At 38.1% G+C, this 26639-nt stretch overlaps 2 protein-coding genes across 2 annotated transcripts; both read right to left on the reverse strand.

Annotated features, from left to right (window-relative positions):
• Positions 1-14779: 14779 nt before the first annotated feature.
• Positions 14780-21265, reverse strand: LOC133718466 (DELLA protein GAI1-like). Its single transcript, XM_062145318.1, has 2 exons — positions 21059-21265; positions 14780-17458 (listed from the first exon to the last, which is right to left on the reverse strand). The coding sequence occupies exon 2, from the start codon at positions 16275-16277 to the stop codon at positions 14979-14981; it is 1299 nt and encodes a 432-aa protein (XP_062001302.1). The 5' UTR covers positions 16278-17458; positions 21059-21265; the 3' UTR covers positions 14780-14978.
• LOC133718465 (DELLA protein RGL1-like) lies at positions 18772-21061 on the reverse strand. The gene has a single exon (XM_062145317.1). The coding sequence runs from the start codon at positions 20602-20604 to the stop codon at positions 18835-18837; it is 1770 nt and encodes a 589-aa protein (XP_062001301.1). The 5' UTR covers positions 20605-21061; the 3' UTR covers positions 18772-18834.
• Positions 21266-26639: the final 5374 nt, after the last annotated feature.

The following is a 26639-nucleotide window of genomic DNA, read 5'->3' on the forward strand; positions in this document are numbered from 1 at the left end:
TATATGCAATAGGGTGCCTAGTAAAGCAGTAGATAAAACTCCCTTTGAACTTTGGATTGGTAGAAAACCTAGTTTGGCACACCTACACGTTTGGGGAAGCAAGGCTGAAGCTAGACCATATAATCCGCAGGAGAAAAAGCTAGATTCCAAGACTGTCAGTGGTTTCTTCATAGGTTTTCCAGAAAAATCTAAGGGTTTTAGGTTCTACTGTCCCAAATATCATCTGAGAATCATTGAAACAAGGAATGCTAAATTTATTGAAGAAACTCAGTTGCAAGAAAAGGAGGATTTAAGCGATTTTCTCATAGAACAAGAAGAAGCAGTAGCTAAAAGTTTATCTCAGCAACATCAAAATTCAGAAACCTCCTTCTCACCTATGTCAGTTGTTCACTCTTCTATTAGTACACTTCCTGATGAAGAAAATCTGGAAAACCATGTTCCTGAGCCGATCATTCCCATTGAAAATCATCACAATCATGATCCGCAGATGCTAGATCAACTTGTAGTGCAGGAACCTCCACCTCAACCACAACCACAGCCTATTCAACCATTAAGACAATCACAGAGAGTAAGGAGGTCAGCAATCCCTAATGATTACATAGTTTACTTACAAGAAATAGATTTTGATTTAGGGGAAGAGAGCGATCCTGTCACCTACAAACAAGCTGTAGATAGTATTCAATCTAAACAATGGAAGAAAGCTATGGAGTCTGAATTGCAATCTATGAGTGACAATGCAGTTTGGGAATTATCAGAGTTGCCTCCTAATGTCAAACCTATAGGCTGCAAGTGGGTGTTCAGAACAAAGAAAAATTCAGATGGGAGTGTAGAACGACATAAAGCTAGACTAGTGGCAAAGGGTTTTACACAGAGAGAAGGGGTAGATTACAATGAGACTTTTTCCCCTGTTTCAACAAAGGATTCTTTTCGAATTATTATGGCTTTGGTTGCACACTATAACATGGAACTACACCAAATGGACGTTAAAACTGCCTTTTTGAATGGAGATTTGCATGAGGATATTTATATGACACAACCTGAGGGGTTTATTGCTTCTGGGAATGAAAGGTTAGTCTGCAAACTTAAGAAATCTATCTACGGATTAAAACAAGCTTCGAGACAGTGGTATTTAAAATTTGATTCTGTGATGGTAAAGTTTGGTTTTGAAGAAAATCCTCTTGATGAATGTGTATACTTGAAAACTAGTGGGAGCAAATTTATTTTTCTGATTTTGTATGTGGATGATATTCTTCTTGCCAGCAGTGACTTAAATTTGCTTAATGAAACTAAGTCTTTTCTGTCTAGAAACTTCGATATGAAAGATTTAGGAGATTCATCTTATGTTCTAGGTATAGAGATTGTCAGGGATAGAACTCGAGGTCTTCTGGGATTATCTCAAAGGAATTATATAGAAAAGGTGTTGAAGAGGTTTAAGATGGAAAAATGTGCTCCTGGTGATGCTCCTATGACAAAAGGAGATATGTTGCATAAAGATCAATGCCCTAGAAACAGCTTAGAGCAAGAAGCAATGAAGGATAAGCCTTATGCCTCATTGGTAGGCAGCCTCATGTATGCGCAGGTCTGCACTAGACCTGACATAGCCTACTCAGTTGGAATACTTGGAAGATTTCAAACTAATCCTGGACATGCACATTGGGTTGCTGGAAAAAAGGTCTTGAGATATTTGCAGAAAACCAAGGATTATATGCTAGTGTATAAGAAGATAGATGGTCAAGAACTTGCTGTGTTTGGTTTCTCTGATGCAGATTTTGTGGGAAAGCAGAAGGTTCAGCAACAAAGAAAATCAACTTCTGGTTTTATTTTTATGTTGGCTGGTGGCGCTATTTCTTAGAAGAGTGTGAAACAGACTAATATCACTACATCTACCATGTATGCTGAATTTGTTGCTTTATATGAGGCAACTATTCATGGAGTGTGGCTTAGAAATTTTATTAGAGGCATGAAAGTTATAGATACCATACACAGACCCTTGCCAATATATTGTGATAACAGTGCTGCAGTGTTCTTTTCGAAGAACAATAAGAGATCTTCAAAATCTAAATTTGTGGATCCAAAATATCTGTTGGTAAGAGAGAAAGTAAAGCTTGATGAAATTTGTGTAGAGTATGTGTCTTCTGAGGATATGTTGGCTGATCCATTCACTAAACCATTATCTGTTGCAGTTTTTAAAGAACATGTTAAGAATATGGGTTTAGTTGAGCCTTTAGATGTTGTTTGAATCAGTGGGAGCTCATAATTTATTTTAGAAGCTCAGCTTGGATGTAATTTTCATTAAAGAACATCTTTGTATTTTCTGATTTATATGGATGATGAACTATCAGTTAAGTTTTATTATTGCAGCTTGAATTTGGTGTTTGTATTACTACAGTAAATTATGAAATATATGTATCTATGTGCCTGTGTTTGGAAATTTGATTTTATGCAGGATAAGAAGATCAAGAGCAGCTGCTTATGATCCATGCTAAACTGTCATTTTGGTTTTGGACAGTGAGCAGAGGATCAGGATTCTCTTTGAGATTTTGCAGGCTTCAATTTGAAGCATTATAGCTTTGAAACTTTTTAGAAGCTAAAGGAGGACCATGTGTGAGGTATAAAGTATAAATCACAATGCAAATGCCTCATATGTTAATTTTCATGTTCTGTTGGGGACTTGCATGATTATAGTTCTGTTCTTGTGATCATAGAGTGCTATCATTGTCAGTTTTCTTTGGTAGTTTTCTATGGTTCATTTACAGCAATTATTTTTGTGAAAGTCTTGAAATTAGGTTATGTGTTATTGTGTAATAATAAGTGATCACTAAGGAGTTCTTGTAAATCTTGTTTTGTTGGTTAATGAAGCTAGTATGAAAGTCCAAGTGGGAGAATGTAAAACCTAATTGGACTATCATACAATATGGAACTTCATTAATCACAATATAAGATCATCTTAGGAACAAGAATTAAGGATTACACAATGTGATGCAATCCGGATAACTTGCAAATAAGGAAAATGTGATTATACTCTTTGCAGGTTGAGGAAACCTAATTCTATGTGGACTATAATTAGTTTACTAAGACATGAAGTAAAGTATGCTTTGCAGAGGAGTTGAATCCATGATTCACAAGGAAATCTTTATGGGAAGGTTTAGGAATCATCAACTCATATATAAAGCAAGGTCCCTGTTCTCACAATTAATCAAGCAATATTGTCTACCCCATTATAGACTGCTAAGGCATTGGAGAGAACAGAAGACTTGTGCTTTCGGCATTGCAATGGCTTCTACATCATCAAGTTAGTAATCTTTCATCGACTTATTGGTTTGTGTTTCTTGAATGTATATGATGGATGTTTGTTTGTGTTACTCTAACAGTTGCCAGGTGCTGCAAGTAAACAAAATATAACAAAATATAGATGCCTATATAGATGTTAAACTTTGAAATCTTTCTTAATATGCACATCTGTTCATCTGCATTTTGGTTTTCGATGTTGCCAGTTGCTGCAAGTAAAACAGGCCGCAGGAAGCAGTCTTTTTGGTTAGGTTCTGCCACGGTTTGATTTGGATGGATGAATAGTTGCTAGGTTAGGATGAATCTTGAGCCTTATGTTACAGGGTTACATGGAAGTATTATATGTTGTTCTGACGATATATGATGTATAAGGCTATATAGGGCTCTCTAGTCTCGACAGCTACCAGGAACTTGCTGCTAATCTTTAAGGGAATCATTGTCGGCAACCTGGCATTAGCCTCTTCAGGTTCTTTAGGTTGGTATTTTACTTGTAGAATAGTATACTAACCATCTAAATATCGTGGTCTGATGAGCATCTTATCACCTACATGATGCTTCACAGAATAGATTGTTAGGCTATTCTTAAGATTTGTCAGGACGATATGGTAAAGCAGAATCACTTCTTGGTAATATTGGAGTCTTCCAGGGTCACTAGAGTGGTATTATCTATTTGAAGAAGCAAAGAGAAGACAGGAAAGGCTAAGAATTTACATAAGAAGATATAGTTTGGACTTAACTGATAAAGACATGTGGAGAAACGTGGCTCTAGAGTCTAGACAATATAAGTGGAGGGACATTCTTGCATCTAATTACCTTAAGGCTTTTTGTTAAGGTTTTATGGAAAAAGTCAGGGAAAGTAAAATGTTTATGAAAGTAGGTATTGGAAGTATGGTTGCAGTATGGCTGTTTCTGTTCACTGTCATTAGCATTAATTTTTACTGTTAATAGCTTACCTCAGTTGTTAGAGTTGTTTAGATAAGTTATGGTTGGGTTGTCCCTTAAATTAAGGAAAAGTCTTTCTGTTTTTTTTCTCTTCTTTGTGTATATATAGGAAAAAGCTTGTAATCAGTTTTACAATGAAGTAATATCAGAAAACCTTCCACAAAGTTTCTGTCTTGTTTTCTTCATGGTATCAGAGCAAGAATTCAAGGCCTGCATGACTCTGTAATTGTTCTTGTGTAGTTCCTGAGTTTGTCAGCTTGTTATGGCTGGGAAATATGGTTCTAAAGGTGAGGAGTCTCTTGTATCTTCCGATGTTGAGTTTAATCCAAACCAACGTCTTAGTGCTGTTTTGTTGAATGAATTCAACTATCTCTCTTGGGCTAGAGCAGTTACACTTGCTCTTGGAGGAAGGTCCAAGCTTGGCTATGTCAATGGAGTTATACAGAGGCCTAAAGATGACTCCCCTACATATGATTCTTGGCTGTGCAAGGATCAACTTGTCATGTCTTGGTTACTCAACTCTATGGAGAGTAGAATAGAAGAGATTTTTAGTTTTTCTGAGTCTTCTATGCATCTTTGGAAACATGTTAAAGAGATGTATGGAAATCAGAATAATGCAGCTCGAGTTTTTCAACTCAAGCGAGATATTGTTGATCTACAACAAGAGGATAAGTCCTTTGTGCAGCACCTCAGTAGCCTTACAAGCATGTGGAATGAGCTAGATGTTTATAGACCTCATACCACAGAGGCTAGTGTTCTGGTAAAGAGAGCTGAGGAGGACAAGATTTTTCAACTCCTTGCAAGCTTAAGCTCAGATTATGAAGATTTGAGAAGTCATATTCTCATGAATGTTGAGCTTCAATCTTTCAACTCTGTATGTGCTACGATCCAAAGAGAAGAGGTTCAAAAGAAGGTGATGAATATGGAGAATAGGACAAGCCTATTTGAAACTAGAGCCTATGTTTCAAATCGCAGGCAAGTTGAAGAGAGGACATACAAAGGCAAGAGAAATGATTTAAAGTGCAATTACTGTGAATGTTTTGGGGATATCAAGGATAGATGTTGGGTTCTCCATCTTGAGCAGAAACCTAAGTTTTCAAAGGAAGGCAAAATTCTTCAAAAAGGCTGGAGTACTTCATCACATAAAGCAAATCTTGCAGATGCTTCTTCTACTGGGAGTATGATGAATTTCACCTCCAATCCCGCTGCTTTGATTAATGAATTTATTGCCTATCTCAACAAGAGGCAGATACATGGTAAAAAGGAAGAACCAGCCATAACTGGGAGTGAACGGCACACTGCTCTCCTTGGAAAGTTTGCTGGTTTTCTTGCTGAAACTGATTGTGTCCCACAAGAAGAAGCTTCAGGTATTCTAAAATCCTTCTCAACTGCTCTCAATGTTTGTGTTGTGGATGACTATTGGATTATAGACTCAGGAGCTACGGATCACATGACAAATAAGCGCGAAAATTTGCATGATTTTGAAAAATTGTCCATTCCTTCTAAAGTTTCAATAACAAATGGCAAAGGAGTTTCTGTTTTGGGAAAAGAAAAAATAAAATTTCTTTCTAGTTTCATTGAGTCAATTGCTCTTTATGCCCCTTCTTTTCCCTTTCAACTTCTGTCTGTTGGAAGAATTATACATACCTTAAAATTCCTTGTCATTTTCTCCCCTTATAATGTTATATTTCAGGATCTCATCACCAAGAAGAAGATTGGTGAAGGTTTCTTCTTGAATGGACTTTATTATCTATCAAAAAACTCCTTTGTCTCAAAGGTTTTTCAAGCTAGTTCAAGTTTAATTAGCACAAGACCATCATCTGTGGTATCAACGTTTGGCTCATCCTTCTGAGAAAGTGTTGTCTTTTTTGTTCCCAAATATGTACAAGGCAGCCAATCAAATGTGATGTCTGCCATTTATCAAAATCCTCTAAATTACCTTTTACTTCTTCCTTGTCTAGGGCTAGTAATCCTTTTGAAATCGTGCATTCAAACATTTGGGGTCCAGTTCTTGAGTCCTATGATGGATTTAAGTATTTTGTAACCTTTGTAGATGATTTTACGAGGATTACTTGGTTGTATCTTTTGAAACTAAAAAGTGAAGTTGTGGATGTTTTTAAGGATTTTCATAAACTTGTCATCACTCAATTTTCATCACCTATTCATATTTTACGATCCGATAATGGTTCTGAGTATATGTCCAATAACATGTCACAATACTTGAGCACACAAGACATTGTGCATCAAACAAGCTGTGTTGGTACTCCTCAACAAAATAGGATTGTCGAGAGAAAAAATCGAGACCTTCTTGAAAAAACCAGAGCTCTTATGTTTCAAATGAATGTTCCAAAAAATTTTTGGTCTCAAGGTGTTCACACGGCCGCATATCTCATCAACAGACTCCCTAGTAGAGTGCTGCTTGTTTCAAATCTCCTCTTGAAGTGATTAAAGGTAGAAAGATTGATCTGTCTCACTTAAAAGTCCTTGGGTGCACATGCTTCGTTCATTTTGAAGCTCATCAACGTGATAAACTTGATCCTAGAGCTGTTAAGTGTGTTTTTCTAGGATGTTCATCTACTCAAAAGGGGTATAAGTGCTACAACTATGCTACTAGGAAGCTCATTGTTTCCAGGGACGTGAGATTTGATGAAGTTACTCCCTATTTTACTAGAAAATCATGTGATACTGGTCAGAGGGAGTTTCTATCTGATATGTTTCCAAGTCCTAATCATTCTGTTGATGAGGATTGCAACTTGTCTATCAATCCTGATATCAAACCTAATCTTCCTGTTGATGAGGATTGCAACTCGTCTATCAATCCTGATATTCCAGTTCAAGAAGTTCCAGTTGTAATTCCTTATTCAGAAATGGATGCACAATCTATTGTCGAGCCTCCCTCTCCACCTGCAGTTGTTCTTCGTAGAAATCCTCCATGAGAACGAGGTCCTCCATCAAAGCTCAATGATTATAAAACCTACACTGCAAGGTATCCGATGACACACTTCATATCTTATAAGAATTTTTCCCTTGCTCATTCTGCATTTCTGAGTGCCCTTGATTTTATTCATGAACCTCAAAGTTTTGAGGAAGCTAATCATCTTGATGTATGGAAGCAAGCTATGGCAGATGAACTTCAAGCTCTCCATGACAATAATACATGGAGTGTTGTTCGAATTCCTAAAGGGAAGAAGGTTGTAGGCAGTCGTTGGGTTTACAAAATGAAGCTTCATTCTTATGGCTCTGTGGAGAGACATAAGGCTCGTTTGGTAGCTCGTGGTTTTACTCAAACATATGGAGTAGATTACAAGGAAACTTTTGCTCATGTTGCTAAAATGAGTACAGTGAGAGTTTTGTTATCAGTTGCTGCCAATCATGCTTGGCCTCTATATCAAATGGATGTAAAACATGCGTTTTTAGATGGTGATCTTGAAGAAGAGGTTTATATGAAGTTGCCCCCAGGTCATCCTCAATCACATGATCCTGAGATAGTCTGCAAGCTTCACAAGTCTATTTATGGTTTAAAGCAATCTCCACGTGCTTGGTATGTCAAGCTTAGCTTAGTACTTGAAGAAGTTGGTTTTCACATAAGCAATGTTGATTCCTCTCTGTTTGTTCGAATTGGCTCAACTAGTAAGCTTGTGGTGCTCATCTATGTTGATGATTTAATTGTGACAGGTGACAATGTTGAAGAGATAATACTCTCAAGCAATCTTTGCGAAATAGGTTTGCTTTGAAAGATTTGGGCATTCTCAAATATTTTCTTGGTACAGAAGTGGCCACTTCTCAGAAATGTCTTTTTCTAAACCAAAGAAAATATGTTCTCGATCTTTTACAAGATACTGATCTGTAGGATTGCAAGCCAGCTTGCTTGCACTCCTCTTGACAGCAAGCTCCAATTTGATGTACAAGGTGAGCCTCTCCTGAATGTGAGCTATTATCAAAGGCTGGTAGGTAAGCTTATTTATCTTACCATTACTCGTCCAGATATAGCTTATGCAGTAAGCATTGTTAGTCAATTCATGCATTCTCCTACTTTGGCTCATCTTCACATTGTTAAACAAATTCTTCGTTATCTCAAAGGCTCTGTTGGAAGAGGTGTTTTGATAAAAAACAATGGTAACACTCAAATCATGGGTTACACAGATGCTGATTGGGCAGGGAACTCTCTTGATCGTAAATCAACTACCGGTTTTTGCACATTTGTTGGTGGTAACTTAGTTACCTGGAAAAGCAAGAAGCAGACAGTTGTTGCTCGCTCTAGTGCAAATGCTGAATATAGAGCTATGGCTTCAACTGCTTGTGAGCTCATTTGGTTAAAAGGTCTCCTCTCTGATTTGGGGTTTCCTAGTTGTCAACCAATGTCCCTTTTCTGTGACAATCAAGCTGCAATGCATATTGCTTCTAATCTGGTTTTTCATGAAAAAACAAAGCACATAGAAGCTGATTGTCACTACATTCGAGCTCAAGTTCAATCCAAGATCATTGATACTCACTACACCCGGAGCCATGATCAGTTGGCTGATATTTTCACCAAATCCCTTCCCACTGCTCACTTTCACAGAATTTTGGGCAAGCTTGGATCAATGAATCCCCTTGATCCAACTTGAGGGGGAGTATTGGAAGTATGGTTGCAGTATGGCTGTTTTTGTTCATTGTCATTAGCATTACTTTTTACTGTTAATAGCTTACCTCGGTTGTTAGAGTTGTTTAGATAAGTATGGTTAGGTTGTCCCTTAAATTAAGGATTTTCCTTATTGTTTCTTTTTCTCTTCTTTGTGTATATATAGGAAAAAGCTTGTGATCAGTTTTACAATGAAGTAATATCAGAAAACCTTCCACAAAGTTTCTGTTTTCTACTGAATTTTTTAGGACAACTTGTTGTTACATAATTTAATTTTGATTTTAGTTTTCGTGTGTGCAACGCTCTCTGCATGCTTGAATTGTTGTAACCAAATGTTAAGTCGGTCATCGTAGTGAAATACGGATAACTGTTTATGTCTTACCCGGTAGAGAATCAAGTCGTGGCTATGAGCCTCATGGCATTTACAACTTTTGTACTAGCATCAATTAAAATGATTACTCTAAACTAAGATCCTGCATTTAATGGAAGTATTGACATGTTTCAGAAATTTCTTTGCAAATATAAATTTAAAAGCACTCTACCTTCAGGTGGTAGTTTTTGGTTTCTGGAAATTGGTCAGTACCCTCTAGAGGAAAGGATGGTCCAGTTCAAGATGTTGATTTTAGAATTCACTCAAATATTTGGAGCATCATGTGGTTTTCTTAGGGTTTGACAGTTGAAACTTATTATGTTACATGATCAAGTTTTATCTAATTGGTTATTGCTCTTTATTGTGGGAGAAAATACTATGTACTCAAGGATTGTTCTTTCATTTGATGTTTTACTAATTACTTATATTCATCAGGTGGAAGCTCAACTTCATGCCAGTTCCATTGAACTCATAGAGGTTCCTCACCGAGGTTCCTTGTACTGTTGTAATTTCATATAAAATGTTGTATCCCGTTGTTCTTCCTACCATTTCCACATCCTTAGACATTCTAATGTGGAGTTGGTACGTACATGAAACTCTTAAGTACCCTGCAAAACAATATGAACTTGGGCATGATCGATGAATGTCTTTTGAATGATCCATCGTTACTAGACTAATAGTGAACCCTAGGCACCATGCAAGGACGAGCATTTTCTGTATTGTATATTTCTATAATAAATTTCAGAAATATTATTTTATTTGTTCTTTTTTGGGTTTAAATCCATGTCAATGCTGATTGCAAGGAGTCAGCTGTAATGTATATCTGTGGCAATCCTTTTGAATTCATGGTTAAGCTAGTTTCTTCATATTAATGACCAGCCAGGGCTCTTAGTATAGTTAGTGGTTTAAGTTTCTCACCTGGGCCATAGCTTTGAGATGTTCAAAACTAGCTGGAGTGCTCCTACTCAAGTAATTTTTCTGCCTTGTCATGAACTACAATTTGATAGCATGGCCGGAAAGTCTCCAGAAATTTCATTTGACCTCAAACTTAAAATTCTAAGACTTCAAAGTCTTTCCTGATCCACGGTACTTCCTGTTAGGCTGTTATTTCTGAGACTAAGTGTTTCCAAACTCCGCGAATGCGGCAATGCTTGGGGACTTTGTTGTCACTTGGATGCAGTACTGTTTGAAGCATATTCAGCTGAACTAAGGAGCTAGGAGGAATATCCCAGGATAGGGTGTTCATACTATGCTAGGTGGAGTTATTCCATTTAATATGGAATTTGAAAGATCAATGAATCCAGGATATGGGGTTTTGCTTTATAGAAGCAGGGATTTCACCTGTCTACTTAATTGGTTTTCACCTGTCTACTTGGTTTCCTGAAAGAGAGAAAGACCAAGCTCGGCAAGACTTCACCTGTGAAATTTGGCTTCGCCAATTGCAAGAAAAATTGATCTTTCAAAGGACTTGAAGCTGAAATCAGTTTCTGTAAATGAATCAAGAGTCAGAGGATTTAGATCGAAGATGAGCTCTGAACTGGTTGGATGATATATATAATTAACAGAAACGAGGTTAAATGAAATTTCCCAAAACCATTTAGGAATCAAATACAAGTGCATAGTTCTAGGAACTGGACTTGTCAAATGGTTGAAAGAAACATCAAAATACCAGCCATGAAAGAAAGAGTTCCCAAACCATCTGGCAGTGTCCCATTCAGTTCTTCAGTCGAAAACTCAGCCACGAAATACGAAGCAATGACCACAAAGAACTGGTACGTACGGGACAATATATGAGTAAAATATTGTCCACAGTTGGTTCAAATGTCTGTCAAGCTGAACCAACCATTCTGGTAAATTACTAACCAAATAATTCTTGATTTGTTTCCCAAATCCAAGAACTGCAGACTAGGCAATGGACCCCTAGAATGCATGCAGTTCCCTCTTCTCGGAACCTGAGGTAAGGTAGTTATTCCTTAATTGATAGGTAGAAAAGGTTCAGTGATAGGAGCATTTTAATGCGACGTTTTACTTGCTTTTCCCTACATTTCTTGCGTTATTTCCTTATTAAAACCCTGTTTAAGAAAGTTTCCATTCTTTGATTGGGAAAGTTCCTAATTGTAGAAAGTTTCCGTTTTGTAGTTTCTATTTCTCATTTTTAGAAAGTTTCCCATTTTAGTTTAGGAAAGTTTCCATTTTTCATTTTAGGAAAGTTTCTATTTTTGGTAACAGTTTCTATTTTCAGGACTTTGGAATAAATGAGCTGAAATGAGCTCATAAATGGAAAGAGGAGCTAGCCAACGTTGGAGGGAGTAAAGACAAGCCACTAAGGGCTGCATAAATGAGTTGGAATGAAGAAAAGAAGCTTTCCTGTTTCAACCAGGAAACTCCACTCAGAAGAGGAAACCCTGCCAAAACAAGACTCTTGAGCCAACCAAGAAAGGAAATCGGCAAAATGATGTGTCATGGCATGAGAGAAGCTTCTTGAAGACATTTGATGATGACATGGCATGAAAGTGGCGCATGGAGGCCCAAGAACTCTCAAGAATGACTTGGATTTTCGGCAAATGGATAAAAGCCCAAGGAATTAGGGTTTTGGGATGCATGTGAGATATTTTTGGAGACCTAAGCCATGTTGCCGTGAAAACCTAAGAGGAAGAGAGGAAGTTGGCGTCAAAATGAATCAAGATAAAGGTGATTGACGCCATACAAGGAAGGATATGTCTTGGAGATATTCTTGGAGGATTTAATTGGGAAATTGCCGTGTAAATGGAGAGAGAAAAAGGGGAATCAACGTGAAAATCAAAGAAACCCTAAGAAGATGACGCCAAGAGAGATTCAAGGGAGAAATAAAAGGAAAGAGAAAAAGGTGGAGACCAAGAAAAGCTAAAAAGGTGTCTAGGTTCATTCCTACATTCCCTAAAAGGAAGTTTGGCCGAAATAAAAGAGAAAAATCAGAATATTTACAAGGAATTTCGGCAACCATATGTTAGGGAATTAATTTGGAATTTGGTGATTGGTTGAACAACAAAGAAGGGCTTACTTGGCATCATACCATTGGTTGAAGTGATGTGGAAATTTCTGATTGCTTTGTGAACCCTAGCCGTGCTCCTATATATACATCTCATTCTAGACGTTGGGTTCCTCTCCTTGACGTTTAGACTTTAGAAAAAAAAAAATCAGAAAACCTCTAGAATTGCAGTGAGTTTCTCCATCCTCTAGGGCAAGCCACGAAGTTCAAGCAAGGCCAAGGAAGAGAAGAAGAAGCCATGATCTATTCCTCCACCATCCACCTTTGAAGCTTGCTTTCGAGATTCAAAGATTTCATCATTATTCACCCATCATCATCCTCCATCCACGGTGTAATTCGACCTCTACCTTGTAACATTTGTTTGTATTTCGTTGGTTTTGCTCTAGTTGATATATATGGTTGAACAAATAATTAATTTATGGAATTTTTATGGTTGAATGATATTTTCAGATTCATATATTGTAATTCGAGAGTTGCTTATGTGAGTTTGTTTAATTAAATTTGCTTTACAGAAAACTTTTATATGTTTATCTTATTTGGGTCGACACTTATAGGATTTGCATGTAATTGGTGCTAGGTTTAAGAACATAAATCAACTTTTTGCTTTGTGTAACTTGAATCAAAAGTAGTAAAGGTCTTGTCCAAAGATCGAATTTAATTGACGAGGATTGCAATTAGGTGGACTTTTCCATACTAAGTTGTACACTTGAGTTGATAGCCTTTCTCTATGTCTAATGCGTTAAACATGTCATGATTGACTAGCTTTCTAGGGTTTGATTACATGTTTGATAGGATTAATCTAGGTGCTTTCGCTTAGGTTAATTAGCATTGAAAAGTAAAATATGGGAAATCATTTGCTTTCGAATGTTTCACATGATCAACTCCTTTCTCATGACTTAGATGAACAATATTAGGGTTTGAATCGATTTTAATCATAGTTTCGGTTTTGATCTTTGTTCTCTCATTCCATTCGTGTTTTTATGTTTTTGTGTTTTAATTGTTTTCTTTACTTAGCTTATTTTTCGAAAACCAAAACCAAAAATCCCCCTTTTTCGTAAATAATGTTTATACTTGTGAATATCTTTGTGAATATTACTTTGTTTTAATTTTAATTGTTTAATTGTTTGACAATGACAGGTGTACCCTCAATCCCCGGAATAGAACGATCCCTATTTGCTTATACTACTAACGATATTTTCAGGGTTAAATTATGCGCTTGCTGCTTTGAGCGTATCAATTTTTTGTTCCTTTTATTTCTCCCTTGAATCTCTCTTGGCGTCATCTTCTTATGGTTTCTTTGATTTTCACGTTGATTCCCCTTTTTCTCTCTCCATTTACACGGCAATTTCCCAATTAAATCCTCCAAGAATATCTCTAAGACATATCCTTCCTTGTATGGCGTCAATCACCTTTATCTTGATTGATTTTGACGCCAACTTCCTCTCTTCCTCTTAGGTTTTCACTGCAACATGGCTTAGGTCTCCAAAAATATCTCACATGCATCCCAAAACCCTAATTCCTTGGGCTTTTATCCATTTGCCGAAAATTAATCCAAGTCATTCTTGAGAGTTCTTGGGCCTCCATGCGCCACTTTCATGCCATGTCATCATCAAATGTCTTCAAGAAGCTTCTCTCATGCTATGACACATCATTTTGCCGATTTCCGTTCTTGGTTGGCTCAAGAGTCTTGTTTTGGCAGGGTTTCCTCTTCTGAGTGGAGTTTCCTGGTTGAAACAGGAAAGCTTCTTTTCTTCATTCCAACTCATTTATGCAGCCCTTAGTGGCTTGTCTTTACTCCCTCCAACGTTGGCTAGCTCCTCTTTCCATTTATGAGCTCATTTCAGCTCATTTATTCCAAAGTCCTGAAAATAGAAACTGTTAACAAAAATAGAAACTTTCCTAAAATGAAAAACGGAAACTTTCCTAAACTAAAATGGGAAACTTTCTAAAAATGAGAAATAGAAACTACAAAACGGAAACTTTCTACAATTAGGAGCTTTCCCAATCAAAGAATGGAAACTTTCCTAAACAGGGTTTTAATAAGGAAATAACGCAAGAAATGTAGGGAAAAACAAGTAAAACGTCGCATTAAAATGCTCCTATCATTCAGGTTGCAAAGTTTACCTAAGAAACTCGGAATCCCACCTTCGACATCAAAAACAGTGAGGGCTGTCATATTGCCAATCAAAGCAGGTATATAAACTACTGAATCTTAGATCAATGACTTGTAACTTTTTCCATCTTCCTCGGAAGCTTGCTGTATGTAAGAATCTATTCCCAGACACCAGACAGATAGAAACGTCAAACTTGGCAGTTCACTGAAAACAAGAGGCCAGGGATCCTTCCATACAAGCCAATAGCAGATTCATTGTATACAGAAAGTAATTAACAAGACTATTGATACTGAGAAACCAATTAAAATATCTGAATTGAAACTGTTAGAATCAAATAGTATTAGTATCGTGGACAATGGAGGACATCAGACAATGCATTACCAGTGAACTATCCAAGGTTATCAACAGGGTAATGCATTACCAATTGAAGGTTATGATCAGATAATGGATGGTAAAGCTGGGACAACGTACATGTCAAGAATCTGCAAGCTTTACAAAAAGGAAAGGGGAAAAAAAACATATTACAAAAGAAAACCCGAAAAAGAAAAATATTTCTGCTCATCTTCAATTGCATGCTCTTCCCAAAATGTTCATTACATGAGATATTTAGAAGTCTTAGGCTGCATGGAACTTCCAAGCAGAAAGAGAGAGAATTGTTGTTCCTTTCCATCCAATGGTGAGGCATTTCCCATTCATATCCAATGTGCATGATTTCCCACATGCAAATTGCTTAGCAGTAAGGTCTGCTTGGTACAACGATGACAAGCTAAGCTCCGCTTCCACCATTCCAAACTTTGCAAACAAACTCCTCCAAACATCAATCTTCATGTGCCTGAATATCCTCTCTTCTTCACTTGCTATAATATTTGTAATCTGTTGCGCCAAAAAAGTCTCTTCCAATTCCCTCCTGTATGGACTGGAATTATCCATACAGACATCAAGGCAATCAAAATAAGCACTATAGTAGAAGACCGCTTCATTGAAACGGTCTTCAAAAACTGGTGAATAGAGATTTGCTTCGATTTCTGTGATCACCATTAGACATGGATTGAGCTTTCTGAGCTCTGTTATTGCAGATTCCAAGCAATCAGGTAGGGTCCTCATGCTGCTTCGCATTAGACAACAGTAGACTGCAGTTGCTTCACCATCCTCAGACTCGAAGGCATCTTCATTGAGGTTGTTGATGTCTGTAACCGTTGCTATTTTAAAGGAAAAGGGCAAATGTAATGCCTCAGCAAACTGAGCCAACCTTTTGCCGGTGTCCTCTAGCTTTTGTCTTGATGCAGTTCCACTTCCAACTGCAGTAACTTTTAGCATCTCAATTGGTTGTTCATATCTTGACGCAAGAGCTTGCATCAACACTATGCAGTGCCCCCCACTTCTGATCTCAAGGTCAATGAAATGAACTCTTTTGGCCGATGCTACACTTTCCACAATTGCTTGGATCCCGGCAAACTGAGTTACTTGATAGAAGGGAAGTTCGAGGAAACAAGCAAAGAAAGCAGGACAACAAGCCATTGTCCTTTCTAAATGCATTGCAAGTAAATCCTTACTTTCTGAGCCCTTAGATGTGTTTCTCCCAGTTTCCCTATCTGTCCTTTCTCGAAGAGCTTTAGAAAAATAATAAACAACTCTCTGAACAGTATTTCCAGTGCTGGAAGATAGGAAATGGCATAGATTCTGCAGTTTTCTCGCCCTATCATATTGTTGCTTTCCAACCTTATCTGCAAAAGCTAAAAGAAGGTGTGCAAGCTCAACCTCTTTGACTTCCTGGTCTGAGAGACCTAGGGGAGCACAGCCTAAAACATGTTTAGGTATGGAGTCATCGGCATACTTTTGGGAAGAGAATTGGATGAACCTTTCTCCTGCTACTCTCATTACTTCTACAGTTGATAATCTGGAAACAGAACTCATGGTTCAAGTGTATAAAGCTAGGGTTCTATTGTAGAAGCGTATATGGGTGGGTTCATAACCCGTGCAATATATATATAAGCTGACCTTGAAAGCTATGACTTTTGATAGGTTGACAAAATTGTAGCATTGATCCTAGGCTTGGGTTCCACAAGCTTTCGTGGAAAACCTGTCAACAGCTGTATAGAAACTGAAATGTCAAAAACAATTAGTATAATACAGATTATTCCGGTACCCAAAAATGATTCTTGTGATCCACAACAAACTGTGCACATATCAATACATCCAAAAGATACAGTGTCTGACTGCAAGGAGTATTTGACGATACCATCCAAGCAGCATTATTTTTCTGATAAAGTACTTTTCTCCATAACAAGGATCTGATATATTTAACCAAGCATGTGTACAGGACACCAGCCGGCATCTTGTGCAGTTCAAGAATAAGGGAATAAGCTGTAGAAGAATAAGGGAGTGAGGAAAGTAAATAAGACAAAGCAAGAAAATCACACGATACAGAGAAGAAAGTACAAAATGGAAGAACGCTTTCATCCAGCAGCGCAGCATGGCATATTTTCCTGTACAAAATTCAAACCATCTGGTTGAGTAAATTATGCAGAACACAATAGATTCAATACTAGCTTGACACAAAAGATACTTCATGAATAGGACAGATTTTGGCTGCAAAGGGAAATATTCGGATTACACTAGTTCTGTTTATATTTTAATTTTAAGGACACCTTAAAATCTACACAAATGGTATTTAGCTTCAATTATACTTGAATCAAATATATTTTATCTAAATCTTCTATGGTGAATTCTGGAATAGGTTTTCCCGCCAGTGCAGTCACAACATGTTATGAACTTATGATACAATCATACAATAGTATTAGAGATATGTTTTGCAGTTGTACAGCACCAGTGGAGATTATATTCCTATTTAAAATCTATGTGTTGGTCATAAACAGTTTCTTCTCCTAGTGGCGCAGTTTTGGAGACAGAGCATAGTGATCATCTCCATAGACAAAGAGGACCATTCAGATATTATCATAATTGGATTTAATGTTAACAGATCAGGGTGAAATTAGCTTTCAGATCACGACAACCAATGAGGCAGCAATATACTTGAGCAACTTCAGTAATGAGATATCAGTGAAACAGCCGTCAAATGATTTGCATTTGCACTCCTGCGTAAATTTTGTATCCTCATGAGAAACACTATGAATAACACAAAAAGAAGAATCGATGATTGCAGATAATTTCAAAAAAGTAAACAATACAAAGATAAATGTTTAATCATCATCATTATCATATGTGCTATTCAACCATTCAGCTGAATAAAGCTCAAGGTTAGCACAAGAAGAACTTGGACAGGGCCCTGATCACAATCCTAAAACAGAAACTAATGCTGGTTTGCTTGACTCTTCCAAATACCATGACCATCTGTTTGATGGACATATTAACTACATTATATTTTATCAAGACAAATGGATAGGAGCACAGCATCAGTAAACTAGATTCTGGCATACCATGAACACACATTAGACCAACAACAGATTCTGTTAAATTTCGCACATTACCTGGTAGCGCGCAGTAAGCGTTTGATGAGAATTGACATGTGTACCACATCTTGGGCACACTATGAAGCTCCCTTCATTTATGGGTTATGATTTATATATGAATGTCAAAATAAGCATATAAATAGTCAGCAGTGTTCTATGTGGCTGCTCATAGTGCTACTCTTCTGTCAGCAGTGATACACAGAAATAGGTTGATCATTATTCAAATTTGAGAAGATGTCCACTTTTTCACCAGCGATAGAAAGAGAAAGTTTATCATCATTAACATTTGAAGATAAGAAAGAAGCATTCTTCTCTCTAACTAGAGTAACCCATCTCATTAACATATGAAGAGTATGCTAATCTTACTATGCACATCAGGAGAAAGAAGTAAAGTGACTGGTAAAAGAGAGACAAATAATGACTTAATTCTGATTGGTAGGAAATATATATGCGGGCGCACACAAAGAAATCATTTAGATATTCCTATTTGAAATGTCATAAACAGGTTTCTCTCCTAATGGCGCAGTTTCTTTTCTTTCCCCAAATAGAAGTGCTGAAGGACACAGATATAGCAGATTGGTCATCTTGGTAGACAAAGAGGATATGAAAATTGGATTTAATGTAAGCAAAGCGGGGTGAACTTAGCTTTCAGATCTCGACAACTATTTAGGCAGTAATATACTAGAGCAAATGCACTAATGAGAAATATATGAGACAGCCGTTGAATTTTGGTGCTGGCATTTACACTCCTGTTGTATATTCTGTATCCTCATGAGGAACATTATAAGGAACAGTAAAAGGAGAATAGATTCTCATGCATAAACATAAAAAAGAAACCGAAGCAACAGAACATGTTTAATTATCATTCATCATAAGTGATATTCACCATTTCAGCTGAATAAAGTGCAAAAGAATAACCTATGTAGCCCTGATCATAATTACAAAACAGAAGCTAAAGCTTGAAGCTCTACCAAGAAAGAAATGATGCCGTTTTATTATTATCAAACAAATTTCCAAAGAGAAAGAGATTGGAGAGGTGTTCCTTTCCATCCGGCAATCAGGGTTTTCCCATCCATAGTGATGGTGCAAGAATTCCCACAGGGAAAGTTCTTAGCCACCAGCTCAGCTTGATATAAGGATGATGAGCTTAACTCCATCTCCTCCATTCCATAGCGAGCAAAAAATGCCCTCCAAACATCAATCTTCACATTACGTATCTTCCTCTCCTCTCCTTCAGTTGCCACAATATTTTTAATTCCATTTCCAAAGTAGTTCGACTCCAAACTCTTTCTTATTGGATCATTTTGTTCAATACAAGTTTCCGCGCAGTCAAAGAATGCACTATAGAAGAAAAGGGCTTCAATGAATCTGGTCACAAATACAGGTGAGTTGTGATTCGCCTCAACTTCGGTGACCACTGTTACAGATGGATGGATGTTCTTTATCACTTTCATTAAAGAATCCAGGCGATCTGGCTGTGGGACCATGGACCTCAGTACGAACTGAGTGTAGACTGCAACCGTTTCCTCAGAATCTAGCTCAAACATGTCTTCTTTGAGATCTAGCATATCTGGTACCAGCACCATTTTGAAAGAAAATGGTAAGTTCATGGTTTTGGCAAAACTCTCCAACCACTTACCTGTATTCTGAATCGTTTCTTTAGAAGTTCCGACAGCACTTATCTTGAGAAGTTCAAGCGGGAAATCACGGGATGCTAAGGCTTGCATCAGAACTGTCCATTGCACTCCACTCCTGATTTCCAGATCAATTACATGAACCTTCTTAGCCTCAACCACCTTTTCCACTACGGCTTGAATTCCAGCAAATTGTGCAATTTGGCAGAAAGGGATCTTGTTGTGACATGCAAGGGAGGTTTCATTTGTGTTCATCATTGCCTTATCAATATCAAATGACTGCTTTTTTTGTATGGTTCTTCCAGTTTCTCGATCAATCTTGTCTTGAAGAGCTTCACAAAAGTAGAAAACCACTCGTTCAACCGGATTTCCTCTATCAGAACACAACCTCTCACAGAGGTCAAGCAACTTGCTTGCACGCTCATATTGTTGATATCCTACTTTCTCAGCTGAAGCAAGAAGGAATTCCACAAGTTCCACATCTCTACTCTCCTCATTGGAGAGGCCAGCAAAGGAGAGTTCAAAAGGATGGCTAAGCATGGAGGGTATATCAGATGGCGACACTTGGGAAGCAGTACGAATGAACCTTGCTCCTGCCACCCTCATGATTTCTTCTGTTGATAACTTGCTACTCTTCACCTCTGTGTACGCTGGATAAGGGTTAGGCTCGACAATTCTTTCCCCATTCAAGCGTTTAAACCCGCTGCCATAGTTGTTTAAGAGATCAAGCCCTGCTACAGAAAAAAAGTCTCTCTTTAATTCTTTCTTGGGTGGTTCAACATGTGGAACTAAAGTTGGGATACTCTCAAGCTTAGCTATCTCCTCCAAGCATGCTTGAAGTGGTGGGGAGAGAGCACCAAACTGAAACTGCATGTCATCGAAGACCCCATAGTCGGAAATCAATTGTGGCTGCTGCTGCAGCTGCTGATCTTGTTGTTGGTATTTGGTAAAATCCGAGAAGCCATTTCCATAAATTCCATAATCAGAACAAAGGGAACCAAATCCACCCCAATTTTCTGCTTCATAAACTTGTTTCCCCCCAATGCTCTCCACTTCCATAATCTCAACAGTGGAGCCAAGTTTATCCTGAACTCCACCAAAGTTGAACTCCCCAAAAGAAGACATAGTATTTGCCATCTCGAAAAGGAAATTAACTCACAATCTGCGCTCACTATTCTAGTGCAGGTTCAGAAATTAAGCATGAACAAAGTAAAAATGTTTCCCTCAACCCTCAAGCTCCTTATTATCTATCAAATCATCACTTTGCACATTATAAAATATTACCCCTATTGAGTAATACACTGCAACAATGAATGAGATTGATGTTTTGGATTTATCACCATGGATTATATGCGCTAAAATCCATAAACCTATGCATGCCAATTGTCTCAACTGGGGAAAAGTCACTATACAAGTCGTATATTATAATGATTTCACAATCGAGGCCTGATATCTACGAGGGTTCCAATCAAATCGTCTTAAGAAGTTCAGCCAAAATGCCGACAAGCACAAGAATATGAGGTATGCGATGATGCAACTGAGAAACAACAAAAGAGGGTTTACAATGTGGGAAAGGGAGTTGGGTACTTACAATGCAGCCTGTGCCTTGTTTCTACCTGATGGAGCTTAGCGAGGTCTGACAGCGACGGCACGACAACATTTGCGCGTCGCCATTGTTTTATATTTCATCTTTAACTAACTAATTGGCTCCATCATATCATTGTACTTTGTCGTCGGCTCTACATATGCTGACCAGGCCGCGGTGAGTCGGTGACTGGCCAAGGCCAGCACGACCAAGCATATCAAATGGGGCAATCACAGGTTTTAGGAAAAAAAAAAAATTAAAATATATGTCAAAACTTTAATAAAAGAAAAAAAAAATGTATATTCACCTAAAGGACAGCTTTTATAGGATCAGAACAAAAAAATTTAAGGGACAGTTTTTAAAGGATCAGACCAAAAAAAAAAAAAAACCTAAAGGACAGTTTTTAAGGGACAAGTGAATCTGAGGACTGAAAATAAATGCACAGTTTTAAGTTGTTATAATTTCTGCTTTTATATTTAATACATGTAGTTGAGATGCACTTGCCCCTCACAGTCCCTTAAAACTGTTCCTTAGGTGAGCAAATCTGTAAAAGATAATAAATTAGAATAAAATTGTAGTATGATTAATATTTTTTTTTTAAATTACATATTTTAATAAAATTTGTGGCTATAGATATTAGACAATTTTTCATTATAGATACTGTTTGGACCCAAAATGAACATTTTGGCCTAACAAGGCATGTGTTGGAGAAATTGAGCCAATGTCAGTGGCTCAAGCTATATATTGTCGACAAGCTCGAAATATATATTTAGAGGCTAAATAAAGCCTACTATGGAAGCATGGAAGCATGAAAAGTTAACTTTAACACATTTTCTTACTTCGGCTAGGAGAAACCGAGCTAAACAAGGAAGGAGGGGCGGCAGACTAACCAAATGAAATCTAAATGTGCTGAAACTTTCCAGATCCATTCTAGACAGCCCAAGGATCATTTCTTATGAAGAGTGCAAGAGCTTTTTTTGAGTGGAAGACCTTCAAACAATCAGCCCAATTTTCTACAGAAGCAAAACTGGAAAACTGGACCTGTAAGAGGTCCAGCAGCATTTTCGGCCCAACCACATGGAATAAAAATCTGAAAATTTGTCAGGATGATCTACACTCATAGTGGAACATTTCATATGAAGAAGTCGAAGGCATATAATGAAGTCTTGTTGGAGAAATAATTGAAGGAATAAAGGGGCAGAAACTAACCTAAAACCAGCTCAATATTCACATGTTCATGTTTCCTACCCACATGAAGAAAGCTAGATGCTTTTCTCTTTTTCCTTGGATATATTTTTCTTCTACAATCTCTTTAATAGATCATCACCACTTCCATGTTGCTGCACCTTCATGCTTTGCTTTCATTTCATCTTTTCTCTATCTTTTCCATATTTTACAAGTGAACTTAGATCTACTTTCATTATTTTTCTTCCACTCATCATTTCACTCTTCTTTTTCTTCCCTATATAAACACCTTCTCCTCTCATTCTAAAAAGACACATTCACATTCAACAACAACATCTCTAAGATGATCTAAGTTCTCTCTAGAGCAAACCTCTCTAAGAGCAACTCCTCTCCTTCTCTTTCTCTTACCGGTGATCACACTCCTAGTCCTAGTCTTCTCAGAAGCCGACTTTTAGTGCCACCAAACCCTCTGTCAACGTGCTTCGGTCCTAGTCTCCTCGGGAGCCGATTGTAGTACCACGACCAAACACCAACACAGACATTCACAACACAACATCAAAACATCTCTAAGATGATCTAAGTTCTCTCTAGAGCAAACCTCTCTAAGAGCAACTCCTCTCCCTCTCTTTCTCTTTCTCTTAGCGGTGATCACACTCCTAGTCCTAGTCTTATCAGAAGCCGACTTTCAGTGCCACCAAACCCTCTGTCAACGTGCTTCGGTCCTAGTCTCCTCGGGAGCCGACGGTAGTGCCGCGACCACAACGGTTACAGAACCAGCCAAGCCCTAGCAACCCAGCCAAGCTAAAGTCACGCTTTAGCAAGTTCTCCTCACTTCCCGGTGGTTCTCGCTCTGCTCGATCTACAACATCGAGTATCGATTGTGATTTTCAAGAAGCTCAGCAAAAGTCCTCGCCACGAGGCACAAAGAATCCCACGACGAGGTTGGTGCTCTCCTCGTCCACAATTGCTTGAAAGAAGTCAGGTCAAGGGACACCCCCGACGACCGCACCCGAACGGTGCTGGCACGCCAGCGCAGAAAAGAGACTGTTGACCAGCTGCAGCAAAATTGGAGCCAAACAGATACATAATTTATCAGGTTCGCTCACCTAAAGGACAATTTTAAGAGACTGTGAGAGACAAATGCATCTCAACCACATGTATTAAATATAAAAGCAAAAATTATAACAACTTAAAATTGTGCATTTTATTTTCAGCTGTCAGATACACTTGTCCCTCACAGTCCCTTAAGTGAGCAAGCCTTCATAGTTTATTTTTAACTTTTAAAACTAAAAAGAACCAAAAAATTGAAAACTAGTCTTCCCAACATGATTCGAACTTGGAACCAGCTGCAAAATTCATGCATGCCTTGCCACTACACCAAGTTGGTTGGTAATGATTTTGGAGAAACTCTAAGCTACTTATCGAGTTTTTCATATACATAAATTGATGAGAAAAATTCAGCTATCCTCCCCAAACTATGTTGCCAAGGCCAATTTGATACCCGAACTCTCAAAAGTATCAATGTGATACCCAAAGACATATTTTGACATCAACGTGATACTTCCGCTCAAAATTTGTGACGGTTCCGATAAAAATGATCACGTGTCGTACATGTGACTAGATTTTAAGGGCAAAGTCGTACTTTTACACCAATTTTGTTATATATATATATTAAAAAAAAAAGATATATGCTTTTCATCTTCAACTTAGACCAGACAACAAAAACCGAAGAACCCCCAAAATTACAACTCTCTCTCTCTCTCAAAATTAAACTGAATAAGCCCCAAAATTTCGTTCTCAAATCGGAAACTAAAATCAACCATGGGCATAAGAGGTCAAAACCCTACAAATCTAAATCTAAATCGCAGAGAGAGACCGTAATCTCCAATTCCCAATTCAAGTACAGTCGCAGCTCTCTCCATTCAAAAAGGTATCCAACCCAGATCTTCTTCTACTTCCAGATATGTAACCCAATTCTTAATTTCAAATTTCCCCAAATTTCCAAACATAGGGTTTTTGAACTGACTTCGTCGTTGATTGGGGGGAATCAGATAAGCCATGCCAAGTTAGAGGAATGGTTACGGAAATCGCTCCCATTCTCAGTCCGATTACTCCGACAACGGCGGAGGAGGCTGCGGCGGCAAGAGAAGAAACCCCGGCGAGGAAAGAGAGCAGTTCATCATCGACGTCGAGGACATAGTTTACCGGTACTTGTGCCCGGTGAAGAAAATCGGGAGCATAATCAGAAGAGAAGGAGAGATTGTGAAGCAACTTGGGTCGACACCAAGTCCAAGATTCGAATCGGCGAAACGGTGCCGGGTGCCGATGAGAGACTCGTGACTATCCACAGCGCCAGCGACGAGACCAATGGGTTTGAGGACAGTGGGAATTTCGAATCTAGGTAGCCCCTTTAGCTCCCCAAGACCACCTCTTCATGGGGATAAGAGGAGCTGGGGTAGTAGTAAAGTAGGCCTCCTGATGATGATGATGTCAAGTTTTCTGGGAAAGTTCCCAGATCATCAGAGAAGATGAAGAAGGAAAAAGAAAAAGAAAAAGAAAAAAAATGAATTAACAAAAGAAAAGGGTAAATTGGTCTTTTTTCTTTGTTTTTGGTCTTCATATGCTTGCCACGTCACTTTTTTAACGGAACCGTCACGAATTTTTGACGGAAGTATCATGTTGATGTTAAAATATGTCTTTGGGTATCACATTGATACTTTTGAGAGTTTGGGTATCAAATTGGCCTTGGCAACATAGTTTGGAGAGGGTAGCTGAATTTTTCTCTAAATTAATTAAAAAATATATAAAAGTCGGTGGGGCACAAGACCCGTTGGGTTCCCACGTTGGTCCGCCCCTGAGCACGACCACCATCAAACCACTTTTGACTTGGACTACGTACTGTGTACATGTTGTAGCTTTTCAAAAATAGACAACATCTGATGTGTTGCAAAATAGAACACTATGAGCCATAAAATTTCTTTTTTAATCTTCTTCAAGATGAACTGTTTGAACACAAGTAGTCTGATATATCATTAATGAATTGTTTTCTGAAAGTTTGGTTATTGAATGGATATTTATCAGAGTGTCCAGTTTCTTAGATTTATACACTTGACACGCAATTGGCATTTGAAAAAAAAAATTATTAGTTCTTTTTGTTTTTTGTTTTTTGTTTTTTGTTTTTTGTTTTTTGTTTTTTGTTTTTTGTTTTTTGTTTTTTGTTTGGGACAATGATAAAAGAGGTCATTTTGAAGTGCCTTATTATAATTCAGATAACACAAATGTCCCTATGATAATTAAGGTCACCTCTTTACAACCTACCACTAGAGTTAATCTTAATTACAGAAACTGCCACCGCAGCTCTCTGTCCCAACGTTACCCAAGCCCGTCTGAACCCTCATCCATTCGGACTCAGACCGTTACCAAAATCTATCTTTGAGATCAGAGCCAGCGACCCGTCGGAATATCACGCTCAGAATGCCACCGAGTTAAGCACCAATCAGAGACTCAGAAACTCGTTAATAGTGGAAGGAGCAGTTCGCTGATGATTCCAGAGCGGCGTCTTTGAGCTTCCTCTATATTGGCACCGTCGAGCAGAGCCACAACTCCATGGGTAGCGACGCCATCAGCAAAGCGACGCCGGAAGTGAACCGGTCGCCGTACTAGAAACTCAACTCGATCAAGAGATCGGATCGGTACAGGCCGAGTCCCGAGTTGCAGCCACTTCATCCGATCGCGAAGCCGCCACCGCCTCAGAACCTCGATTCGTCGTCGCCGATGACGTCTTGATTTCTTCCGATCCACCGCCATGAGTTTCATCTTTGGCAAACGGATAACACACACCTGCAGGTTCGTAAACTTTGATTGAATTTCTGGTTTCGTTATCTTTACTATCATAAGATTACTTTTCCTATAGTTTGAATTCGTTGAAAATTTACATGATTTGTGGAAATATTGCAATTTTTTTTTCTTCGTTCGCTGTTTTTAGCAAAATTGATCGAAGGAATATTTTCTTGTTGCTTGCCATGATGGGGTAAGCTGCTTATTCATCGCAAAATTGATCTAATTTCTATTTTGTAGTTCTAGAATCACCAAAGCTGTTCATGGAAATATTGCAATTTTGTTTCTTCACCCCTAGGTTTCTGATTCATATATATCTGATTGCTTCTTATCTCTTCGCGTTTCGATTGATTTGTGGTATCAAGTTCGTTAGAGTGGATGCGATTTCGTTTGTGAATTTTGTTCATGCGGTGGTGAATTTTGATTTGATTTGATTGAATTACAGTGATCACGGTGGTGAAGATGTTGACAAAGTTCGAGACAAAGAGTAATAGAGTGAAGGGACTTAGCTTCCACACTAAGAGGCCGTGGATCCTCGCGAGTCTGCACAGTGGTGTGATCCAAC

Source organism: Rosa rugosa, chromosome 6 (assembly GCF_958449725.1).
Source record: "Rosa rugosa chromosome 6, drRosRugo1.1, whole genome shotgun sequence".
NCBI lineage: Eukaryota > Viridiplantae > Streptophyta > Magnoliopsida > Rosales > Rosaceae > Rosa > Rosa rugosa.

What these genes read in the sequence shown, in the direction of transcription:
- LOC133718466 (XM_062145318.1), bottom strand. Translation starts at nt 16,277, where the DNA reads ATGAGTTCTGTTTCCAGATTATCAACTGTAGAAGTAATGAGAGTAGCA.
- LOC133718465 (XM_062145317.1), bottom strand. Translation starts at nt 20,604, where the DNA reads ATGGCAAATACTATGTCTTCTTTTGGGGAGTTCAACTTTGGTGGAGTT.